Below are 12,312 nucleotides of genomic sequence, written 5' to 3'. Positions count from 1 at the left end.
TTTTGCTGTCCGTCTAACTCAGCCTCCTACGGGGGGGTCACAGATCTCCCCATAGTGTCTGAGCCAGCAGAGTGCAGGTGCAGCCTTGAAGCCTCAGTAGTTAGAAAAACATTCCACTGTCTTATCAGCCTAGTAGAACACACTGTTGCTAGTTACAAGAAAGCTTACTGAAGGAAAAAAAAATCAGTAAAAAGAAAAATTGGCTTCATCCTGGCTCAAACCAGGACAAACACACAGGCCAAGAGCAATCAAAAGAGACTTTAGGGCATTGGAACAGTTGATGAGGGAAGCTGGGGCACAGGTTATTTTTTCCTCTCTCCTTCCAGCTGTGGGCAATAACATTGGAAGAAATAGATGGATGCAGTCTATTAATACATGGCTCCGTGGCCAGCGTCAGTTCCACAATTTTGGGTTTTTTGATAATGAGATGGCCTACATGGCACCAGGATTGCTGGTGTCAGATGAGATTCACCTTTCTCAAAGGGGGAAGAGGGTCTTTGCTCAGGAGCTTGTGGGGCTCATTGACAGAGCTTTAAACTAGATTTGAAAGGGGAGAGGGATAATACTAGGCTTTCCTGTGACAAGCTGTGGGATGATGTGCCAAGGCTAGAGGGATAGGGTACTAGCAAGGGCCCTCAGCCTGTTGCTCGGAGATGTGCTGGATACACTGCAGCACGCTTGAAGTCTTACAGAGATTAGCCAGGGGCTCCTGAGGTAATAGGAGCCAACAAGGAAGCGCCAGAGAAATACCCCAAAGGAATTTGAGCTGCTCCAGCTAGTAAGTCAGATTCATTGCAAGCCCAACTTAAATGCCTCTATACAAGCACACATAGCATGGGGAATAAACAAGAGGAGTAAGAGACGTGCATGTGCCTGAAGGGCTTTGATCTTATTCGCATCATGGAGACATGATGGAATGACTCCTCTGACTGGAGTGTTGCAATGGAAGAATACAGGCTCTTTAGGAAGGATAGACAGGGGAGACAAGGAGTAGGGATCACCCTCTACTTCAGTGACCAGCTGGAGTGCATGGAGCTCTGCCTGGGGGTGGATGAGGAGCTTATGGGTCAGGGTTAAAGGGAGGGCAGGGGACTTTATAGTGGGGGTCTGCTACAGGCCACCAGACCAGGAAGACCAAGTAAACAAGGCTCTCTATAGACAGATAGGAGTAGCCTCACGTTCACAAGCCCTGTCCCTCATGGGGGATTTCAACCCCCCCAACTTAATCAACTGTTGGAGGGACAACACAGCAAGGCATAAGCAATTCAAGAGGTTCCTGGAATGCATTGATGATAACTTCCTTCTCCAAGTGACAGAGGAGCCAACGAGGAGAGGTGCTATGCTGAACTTTGTTCTTACCAAAAGGGAGGGGCTGGTGGTGAATGTGAAGCTCAAGGGCAGCCTTGGCTGCAGTGACCACAAAATGATGGAGTTCAAGATCCTTAGGGCAGTGAGGAGGGTGCACAGCAAGCTCGCTACCCTGGATTTCAAGTGAGCAGACTTTGGCCTCTTCAAGGACCTGCTTGGTAGAGTATTACGGGATAAAGCCCAGCAGGGAAAAGGAACCCAAGAAAGTTGGTCAATATTCAAGGATCACCTCCTCCAGGCCCAGGAGCCAACATAAGAAGGACATGGAGCTGTTGGACCGAGTACAGAAGAGGGCCACAAAGATGATCAGAGGGCTGGATTACTCCTCCTATGAAGAAAGGCAGAGAGAGTTGGGGTTGTTCAGCCTGGAGAAGGGAAGGCTCCGAGGAAACCTTCCAGTACCTGAAGGGGGCCTACAGGAAAGCTGGAGAGGGACTTTTTACAAGGGCATGTAGTGATAGGAAAAGGGGGGGGATAGTTTTAAGCTGAAAGAGGGTAGATTTAGACTAGACATTAGGAAGGTTGACAAGACACTGGAACAGGTTGCCCAGAGGATTTGTGGATGCCCCATCCCTGGAAGTGTTCAAGGCCAGGTTGCATGGGGCTTTGAACAACCTGGTCTAGTGGAAGGTGTCCCTGCCCATGGAGGGAGAGTTGGAAATAGATGATCTTTAAGATCTCTTCCAACCCAAACCATTCAATGATTCTATGATTCTCTAAAAGTGGCTGGAATTCTGCCTGGTGGGAAAGAACCTGGGAGTGTTGGTCTACAGTCAGTTGAATATCAGCCAGCAGTGTGCCCACAGCATCCTGGCTTGTATCAGAAAAGGAGTGGCCAGTAGGACTAGGGAAGTGATCATCCCTTTGTGCTCAGCACTGGTGAGGTTGCACCTCAAATACTGTGTTCGGTTTTGGGCCACTCACTACAAGAAATGTGCTGGAGTGTGTCCAAAGAAGGGCAGCAAAGCTGGTGAAGGGTTTAGAGAATAAGTCTTATGAGGAGTGGCTGAGGGAACAGCAGCTGTTTAGTCTGGAGAAAAGGAGGCTCACGGGAGACTTTATCGCTCTCTACAACTATCCAGAAGGAGGTTGTAGCATGCTGGATGTTGGTCTCTTCTCCTAAGTAGTGAGTGAAAGGGCAAGAGAAAATGGCCTCAATTTGCACGAGGGGAGGTTTAGATCAGGAAAAAGTTCTTAATCTAACAGGTTGCCAAGCTTTGGATCAGGCTACCCAAGAAAGTAGTTGAGTTACCATCCCTGGAGGTATTTAAAAGACATGTAGATGTGGCACTTAGGGACGTAGTTTAGTGGTGGACTTGGTACTGTTAGGTTAATGGTTGAAGTTGATTACATTAAGGGTCTTTTCCAACCTAAATAATTCTATGATTCTGTGAATTTATATATATTACTTTAATTCTTGTGATATTTTTGAGTTTCCTTTAAATACGGGAGAACTGGTGACAAGTGATATTCTGGTTTGGTGGGTTTTTTGGTAGTGGGGGAAGGGCCACAGGAGTGCCTCTGGTAAGAAGCTTCCCCTGCTCCAAACCAAGCCAAGGAGCCATTAGAGGGACAATAGATACACCTCTGCGATTAACATACCAAAGAACTGATATAACACCTGAGCAGAAAAGCACTTGGGGAATAAGAGCTGTGCTGGAGGAGGAGAGCAGTGCTGGTGGTTGGTGAGGAAGAAGGGGAAGAATGTGCCCAAGCAGAAGTTTCCCTGCAACCCATGGCTAGATGGCAAGCTGTCCCTCTGCACTCATGGAGGAACGCGGTGGAATATTCCCTGGAGGCGCCAGGAAGGGTGAACTTGGCCAGTGTACTTGGATGTTGTGGCCAGTGGAGTAGACTGATTAGGCAGCTTTGGAAGGCCCCAGTGCCGGGGAGTTGGCTATTCCCAAAGCAGCCTGTGACTCTGCAGGAAGCCTGCGCTAGAGCAGCTTGCTCTGGACCTTGTGGGAAGACTCATGGAGGAGAGGTTCGTGGAGGACTCTCCCATGGGAGGGACCCCATGGGGAAGCAGGGAAGGACTGTAAGGTATCCTTCCTGAGGAGGATGGAGTGGCAAAAACCACCAGCCTGTGAACTGACTCTTAACCCTGTTTCCCTGTGCCACTGGGGAGGAAGGAGGTAGAGAAACCAGGAACAAAGTAATCTGGGCCTGGGAAGAAGGGAGGGGTGGGGGTAACATATGCAAGCACTGGTCTTTGTGTTGTCTGTGTCCTCTGTGTGTTTGATTAGTGTGAAATTAAATTATTATTTTTTTCCCCAAGTCAAGTCTGTTTTGCCCAGGACCTTAAGTGATGAAGAACCCTCCTTGTTCTTTGTCTCAACCCATGAGCTTTGTCCTCCTCATCCCAGTGTGTGTGTGTGGGGGGAGTTGAGTGAGCAGCTGTAGCGAGTTAGGCACAGACCTCCATTCTGGTTCAATCAGGGGAAGTTTATTCCAGGCGAAGGTTGGTACATTCCCTCTTGAATACCAGGTGAAAATCCTCCAGTATAAACGTATAAGCGAATCTATCAAGCCAAGCAACAACTACAGCAGCAGTAATAGCAGCATTATCGTTATTAATAGCAGCAATAGTCATTCACCTATTGTTAGTATATCACCTAATTTATACCCTAAGGCTTGTTTTTCTACTATCTTGCACACACTTAGCTAACCAATCAGTTTCTTGTTCATGCGGTGTCCACGCAAAGATTACATAAGCACTTTACCTATTCATTGGTCAATTAAATCTAAACAAGTGTCCAACAATTATTATGAGAAGTCCATTACTTCATCAGGGAGTCTTTTCATGCTCCTTTTATCAGCAATGGAATTAGTTGCAGAGACGGAAGACACTCCTTATCTCGGTTGAGAAGCTTCTTCAAGGCCTCTGGTAGCCTATTCCTAAAAACTACAGCTAGGTTCGAACAGAAGAATTTCACAACTAATTAACCACAAGTTCAAGTGACAGATTTACAGCTTGCAGCTGGCCTCTTCTACTAGCTTAACCCCTTAAGGACTCTCTACAATCAGGTCCAGTATTGCATCCCCTCAGGTAGGGCAGTCTATTTCCTGGCTTAAGAAGTTATCCTGAAGGCACTCCAGGAGTCTCCTGGATTGCCTACAGCTCTCCCATGTTACTTTTCCAGCAGATGATGTCAGGGTGGTTGAAATCCCCCAGCAGGATGAGAGCCCATGAATGTGATGCCTCCTGGAGCTGAAGTAAGAATGCTTCATCAGTAGGCTCCCCTTGATCTGGTGGCCTGTAGTAGACACCAACCACAAGGTTACCATTATTGCTTCAGTCTCTAATTCTTACCCATAAGCTTTCAACTTGCTCTTGGCTATTCTTTAGGGACATGTCCTCACACTCGATCCATTTCTTAACATAGAGGGCAACATCTCTGCCCCTCCTTCCTCCCCTGTCCCTTCTGTACAGCTTGTAGCCATCAATAGCCACACTCCAGTTGAAGGATTTGTCCCACCAAGTTTCAGTAATGGCCACTAAGTCATAGCTTTCCAGGTGCCATGTTGACTGGACCCTCTTGCTTTCTAGATTCCTTCTGAAAGAGAGGAGCCTAGGTGTGGCTGGATCCAAATAACAAAGGGAGAGATAGTTGTATCTACAGGCCTTAGGCCATATGCAGGCCATCATCATTTTCTCCTTCCTTTTAGACAGTCCTTTTGGGATGCAAACAACACTTTTGGGGTTACAGAGGGGTTTCCACATCCCTCCCTCCCCATGCCCACACAGAGGACACAGAGGGAGATGCACACACTCAGAGGGGGAGATGTGCACACAGAGCGTGCACACTGAGGGAGACATGGATGCACACATACGCAGGGAGATGCATGTGCAGAAGGAGGTCTGACTGAGCAGGACCAGTCTGATTGATGGATCCCCTGGTATTAACTAACCAGGTGGACTTTGCCAAATTTTGGTCCCAGTTTTTGGACGTTCCACCACCCGTTGCCTTTAAGGTAGCTTTCAACAAACCATTGTACCTTTCAACTTTCCCTGACCACCTCCCCTCATGACACATAGGTTTCAACCGTTTTGCCTGCTTAATTGCAGCGCACGTCTCACAGTCGTGGATCACCTGCGTGACAGTGTATATGGCTAAATCCACCCCTCAGCCATGAGCCCATTTGTATGTTGCATCTCTGCCCTGATGACCTGAAGCATCATGGGCCCATCGAGCTAGAAAGAGCTCACCCTTATGTTCCCAGTCTAAGTCTATTTGGAACACTTGAGCAGCCTCATCTACTCTTTGGTTGTGTCAATGTTCCTCAGTGGCTCGACTCAGAGGCACGTGTGCATCTCCATGACGCGCTTTTATGACCAGTTTCTCTATCCCAGCTGCAATGTCTTTCCACAGGTCAGCAACCCAAATAGGTTTACCCTTTCGCTGCCAGTTGTTCTGCTGCCACTGCTTTAGCCAACCCCACAAGGCATTTGCTGCCATCCACAAGTCAGTGTAGAGATAGAGTCTTGGCCAACCCTCTCGCTCAGCAATGTCCAAAGCAATGTACAAAGGATGGCACTGACCTCTGCAAAGCGACTCAGTTCCCCTTCTTCAGCTGCTTGTGCAACTAGTCATGTAGGACTCCACAGAGCAGCTTTCTGCTTCCAGTAGTTCCCTACAAGACGACAGGAGCCATCGGTGAAAAGAGCAAATTGCTTCTCAGTCTCTGGTAGATGATCATATAGTGGAGCTTCTTGAGCCCGTCTCACCACCTCTTGTGGTGGCATTCCAAAGTGTGTGCCTTCTGGCCAGTTTGTAATTGCTTCAACGATACCTGGATGATTAGGCCTTCCTATTCAGGCTCGTTGGGTAATTAAAGCAGTCCAACTCTAAGTTGCATTGGTGGCATGATGGAAAGGAGAAAGATTATCTGGTAACCTGGACTACAAGAGTAGCTGGCTTCAGTGCCAATCACTTCTGTAGTGGCTCTAACTCCTTCATATGCTGCAAGTATCTCCTTTTCAGGTGTCATGTAGCTGACCTCGGAACCTCTGTAGCTCCGGCTCCAGAATCCCAAGGGTCGACCTTAAGTCTCCCTTGGTGCCTTCTGCCAGAGGCTCCAGTTGGGACCATTGTGTCCGACTGCTGTGTAGAGCACATTCTTGATGTCTGGCCCTGTTCGAACTGGTCCAAGCCTGCACAATCTCCTTTTTGATCTGCTCAAAAGCTTTCTGTTGGTCAGGACCCCATTTAAAATAATTTTTCTTTCAGGTCACCTCATAGAGAGGTTTCACAATTTCACTGTAACATGGAATATGCATTCTCCAGAAACCAACAGTCCCTAACAAGGTTTGAGTGTCCTTTTTAGTAGATGTCTGGACTATAGATGTTATTTTGTTAATCACATCCATTGGGATGTGGCGACATCCCTCTTGCCACTTGATTCCCAGGAACTAGATCTCTCATGAAGGTTTTTACAGCAAAACCAGCATCCAGAAGAATTTGGATGATCTCTTTACCTTTCTCAAAAGCTTCTTCTGGCGTGTCACCCCACACAATGATGTCATCAATGTACTGCAGGTGTTCTGGAGCTCCACCCTTCTCCAGTGCAGCATGGATCAGTCCATGGCAGATGGTTAAGCTGTGTTTCCACCCCTGGAGTAGTCGATTCCAGGTGTACTGGACTCCCCTCCAGGTGAAAGCAAACTGTGGCCTGCACTCTGGTGCTAGAGGAACAGAGAAAAAGGCGTGAGCAATGTCAATAGTGGCATACCACCTAGCTGCTTTTGACTCCAGCTCATACTGGAGTTCTGGAATGTCTGGCACAGCAGGACTGAGCGGTGGTGTAACTTCATTGAGGCCACGATAATCCACTGTCAGCCTCCACTTTCCATCAGGCTTTCACAGTGGCCAGATAGGACTGTTGAACGGTGAGTGAGTCCTGCTGATCACTCCTTGGCTCTCCAGTTGCCCAATCATCTTATGAACGGGGTCTCTGTTGGTGTGATATTGTTGTCTATGCACCATTGAAGTAGCAATTAGCACCTGTTGGTCTTCGACCTTCAGCAACCCCACTAGAGAAGGGTCATCTGAAAGGCCAGGCAAACTATGCAGCTGTTCATTGTCCTCAGTCTCTACAGTTGCTATACCAAAGGCCCACTGGTACCCTTTTGGGTCACGGAAATATCCTTTTTTGAGATAGTCTATGCCAAGGATGCACGGAGCATCTGGGCCCGTCACTACAGGGTGCATTTGCCACTCCTTACCAGTGAGGCTCACACCGGCCTCCACAACAGTCAGTTGTTGAGAACCTCCTGTCACTCCAGAGATAGTGACGGAGTCTGCCTCTTTATGATTCGATGGCATTAGTGTGCACTGTGCACCAGTGTCCACCAAAGCTTTATATCTTTGTGGTTCTCATGTGCCAGGCCACCGAATCCACACAGTCCAATAAACTTGGTTGTCCCTCTCCTCCTCCTGGCTGGAGGCAGGGCATCTCTAAGGTTGAGCATTAGAGTTTGATGAGCCATCCTGGTTGTTGATTGGTGCAGCCTTCTTGGAAGAACCATCACCTGCCTTTGTTCTGTTTAGTAGCTCTTGCACTCGTATCTGGAGAATATTAGTGTGTCTCTTGTCCCAGACTCTCATGTCGTCTTTAAAATAATTTTTCAAGAGAGACCACAGGTGGTGTCGAAGTGAGTCCTGTCTCTCTCGCTGCTGTCTCATAGCAGGATGTTTCCTCTTAATGGCTGCAACATGAGACCAGTTGTCTCTAGGGAGATTCTGGGGTTTACCTCCCCACCTGTTTGGCATCTTATTCTTTCTGTCAGTCATTTGTTCAATGGCTGAGGTGTGGAACTCATGGGAATCAGAAATAATGTCTCCATACTGTCGTGCTTTGAAAGCCACTTCACACACAGTTGGTCTTGCGTCATCATCAGTGCACCCCATGAAGGAGAATATATGGGTATGTGCTGCTGGTACAGCCGGCGCAAACCTCCAGAACATTTGTGTCGCACAGAATGTCATCAGGATTTGTAAGTCTATCTTTTTCATAGATCACCTCTCACACAGCTATTTCCCTCAAGTATGTGATGCTTTCTCAAGAGTGGGTGTTCTGCTTTGGTGCCATTCGATGTCACCCTTATAGGGGTATCTCTCCCTCACAGCTGAAAGAAATCGGTCCAACAGGGTGGTAGTTCCCATCTTTCTACTAAGTGCTCTGACAATACCAGCAACTCTGGCCAAGGATACCAGCTGCTTGGCTTCTGTCTTATCCACGTTGCAGGTTTCAGCACCACTATCAAGGCATGGGAGCAACCATGGAAGAATTCCCTCACCATAAGTGTGGGTGAAGTCCTTTCTCATGAGGCACAAGTTCTTTCATAAAGAAAAGTTGGACAAGGTCATCATCATCATCTGATTGAGGACAACCTGCTGTTCTCTCTGCTTGAGAGTGGACTGGTTTTTTATCTGTTTCAGAGGTACCTGCTCCATCAACTGATTTAGTATCCTCTGCCTCCTCAGTTTCAGTCTCAGTTGTTGCCTGAAGGAACTCTGGTTGTCTCAGACGGGATGAGCATTTTGCCTTTGCCTTGCTCCTGGTCACAGGGTGAACTAGCTTGATTTGAAAGGGAGTGGACTTTATCTCTATAGAAGCAGCTGTTTTTATAGCAGTATGAGTGGTGGTATCAGCAGCAGTGGTGGTGGCAGCTTCACGGGTGGCAGCAGCAGTGGCAGCAGCATTGCCTGTGGGGGAGTGGCAGTGAGTGGAGCAACAGCTCACCCTACATATCCACAATATATTATAAGCATTCAGCAGAAACATCCCTACTGCAGCAGTGCTATTCAGATCAAAAGCAGGGAGATTCAGCTTGAGAGAAATTGGGGAAGTAAAATTGAACCTGCTACTGGCATTACCAACATGGACTGTTCCGTTCACTTTAGGAGTTGTGCCATAACTGTACACATACAGTGCCCCCATAAAGAACAGTATCATGATCCCTAGGATCATCAGACTGGTCATTATATGGTTGATTATAGCTACAGTTCTGTCGATAAGCCATGAAACAATAACAAGAGCAGCTACACAGATCACTATGTACTTGGCTGTATACCACAGGTACAGTTGCATCTTGGGAAAAAAGTCCAGTAGATTCATTGCAGAAAGTGTCTGTTCAGTTTTCAATCCGTCAGGAAATTCAGCAGAACTGTTGCCCATTGCTATCTGAGGGATTCCTCCCATCAGAGATGAAATTTTGAACACTCCGAATTAATGAAAAGTTATAATATGGGCTTAAAATTAAGCCCCACGTTTGGCACCAAAAAAATTGTTGTCACTCTTTGACTCAGGTCTAACAACAATGCTCTCAATTCCCTCCCCCTCCCACCCAGGTAGGGAAGGAGAGAAAGAAAAAGAAAGAGACTTTGCCAGATTGAAAACTAAACTACACAGCTTTAATTAAACATTAATGATATAAGAAAATATATACAATTATATACAAATATGTTCAGGTATGCGCAAAAGCCTCTCGCCTCTCCCCTACCCCCAGCAACTCCCACAGCACACTCCTTAGATGCAAACAGTCCTGAAAAATCCCAGACTGCTGCTGGAGAAAGTGGAGAGTAAAGAGGGTCAGGAGAGCTCAAGCCTAAGGGTCAACGGTGATGGATGGATGGCGTTCTCCCTGGACGCCAGCCATGGATGGAAGAGAAGGGAAGAAGCAGCAGGAAGGAAGTTGTCTTCTGTGATCTCTGACCTTCCTCTGAGCTTACGTAGATATATGGAATGGAATATCTCTGACCAATTTTGCTGTCTGTCTAACTCAGCCTCCCATGGGGGGGTCATAGATTTCTCGGTAGCGTCTGAGCCGGCAGAGTAAAGATGTGACCTTGAAGACCCAGCAGTTAGAAAAACATTTGGTCTTATCAGCCTTAGTTGGAAGACTCTGTGACTAGTTAAAAGAAAGCTTACTGAAGGAAAAAAAAAATCAGTAAAAGGAAAATTGGCTTCATCCTGGCTTAAACCAGGACAGGCTGTAAATCTTTTTTTTCTAAATATGGTTCACTTCAGCTAGAAGTTTTTAATTTAATGTATCTTATGATAATTTCAATTCATTGTGCACCTCTTTCATTACAGAATGTTAGCTTGCCTGAAGGAATAGCAAGTTAAGAGAGGTTACACATTGCAGCCTATGATGCATTATGTGCACCCAATTCATCTTTACACCAGCTATGTTAAGATGCAAAGGGGAATTAATTTCATTAAATACACAAGAACAAGTTGTCAAACAGGTGTCCAGAGATGCTGTACAGCCTCCATCCTGGGTATTTTTATGACCTAATGGGAGAGACCGCTGAGTAAACTGGTCTGACCTTTCAACTGACCCTGCTTTGAGCAGGAGGCTGGACTAGAGACTTCCTGAGGACCACTCCAACATTATTTTATGAATCACTGTATTCTCAACAAGTTTTTCACTGAAGGGCTAAACTTGAAACTTGTATGTATGTTCAACTGTAGAGCTGTTTAGTCAGTGTGCTGCATCTGTTACTAAAAACCCTTCTCTTTTTCCACCTCTGTCTTGCTTCTCTAGTGGTGGTGGGTTTCTCTGCCCAAGGCATTTTTCTTTTTAGTTTACAAAGCTTATAGGTCATTTTCACATACTCTAAAATAACTGAAAATGGGTGCACGCTGGTTTTTGGGATTTTTTTTTTTTTCCCATTTTGGGTACTACTGTGAGTGGCAATTTCATTTTGTTTCTGGGTTGCAGACACTGTTTCCTTAATTAGTATATTTGTCAGTGCATTAAACTTTCTTTTATTTCTGGTTTTACAGGCAAATCCTACCTGCCCAATTTGCAGAGCTGATGCTTCAGAAGTGCATTGTGATTCAGAATGACAAAAGAGCACAAATCTGATTTGGATGTTCCTGGTCACGTGTATATATGAACTATACATTGAACTTACCTATGTAGCTTCCAGCATTCCTTTTACACAGAAAGGTCAATGGACATTTCTTTGCACTGTGCGACTTAATTGATTCTAAAGCTTATAATTACTCTTCACAATTGTGGGATTGCTATACTAACTGTGTGATTGGAATGCCAAAGACATCCTTTAGCTTAATTTTTTGTGTGTAGTAACCTTTCCTGGTTTTTGTGTGATCATTCTGAGTGTTGCTGCGAGATTACAGTGGATATGATATTTTAGCATGTGCTTTTATAAAAAGTGGTAGCTTGGAACAACGTAGGAATCTACCTTCATATACTGTGAATGGGAATTAATGGGGGGAAAGCAGCTGAGAGGATGTGTGAAGTGCACTTGTGACTGTGAGTATATGTGTTTGAGAACATACATACCAGCATGTGCTAAGAATGTGTGTATGCAGTATTAATTATGCTGCAATGTATTTCCTTGTGTTTGGAGTCACACACCGAATGCAGAGGGTGCTTCAATTATAGACATTTAATACTTCCTCCCTAATATACTTAATGGTATAAAAAGACTTTTTTTACTTGCTATTAAAAAATAAGTTATGCTTCCCCTTTATTGGAGACTTTTATGTATACCTCTAAATAGTGTACTCATTGCTCACTAACTGAGTAACCTTGGGTTATTACACATTATAGGAAATAAACATTTCAGTATGATAGGTTTACTGCTTATTTTATTGATTTAAAGTTTCAATATTGCATAACTCGGTCAACAATATTAACACTTCCAATTGGTGACTTTAATGTTGAAGCTCTTCTGTTCTCCTCAGTTTTTCTAACTGGGTTTTATTTATGTTCAGTAGATTTCAGATTAGACTTCAGTTCTGAAGGTACTGCACTTTGTGCTTCTCCTCCAAAAGGAAGATAAAAAGGTTTTGAGGGTCTTGTGCAAAGTTTCTTCACTTTGACCATTATACTTGCTAAGGATGTACTCCTTTAGTATATAAACATTGGCTTTAATCACTTATGTTCTTTGTTTACAAGAAGCAGGA

General features: G+C 45.5%; 1 protein-coding gene across 1 annotated transcript in view; it reads left to right on the top strand.

Annotated features, from left to right (window-relative positions):
* Nucleotides 1–11,226, top strand: part of LOC104388529 (E3 ubiquitin-protein ligase RNF38-like) — a 117,049-nt gene extending 105,823 nt beyond the window's left edge. The window contains exon 12 of the mRNA XM_009997403.1: nucleotides 11,164–11,226. Coding sequence (XP_009995705.1) covers nucleotides 11,164–11,226 — 63 coding nt within the window. The remainder of the gene's footprint in view (nucleotides 1–11,163) is intronic.
* The last annotated feature ends 1,086 nt before the right edge of the window (nucleotides 11,227–12,312 follow it).

This window comes from Chaetura pelagica, unplaced genomic scaffold (genome assembly GCF_000747805.2).
Source record: "Chaetura pelagica isolate M959 unplaced genomic scaffold, ChaPel_1.0 scaffold95, whole genome shotgun sequence".
Lineage (NCBI taxonomy): Eukaryota > Metazoa > Chordata > Aves > Apodiformes > Apodidae > Chaetura > Chaetura pelagica.
The sequence above is the reverse complement of the archived record's forward strand: the minus strand, read 5'-3'. Positions and strand labels throughout refer to the sequence as shown.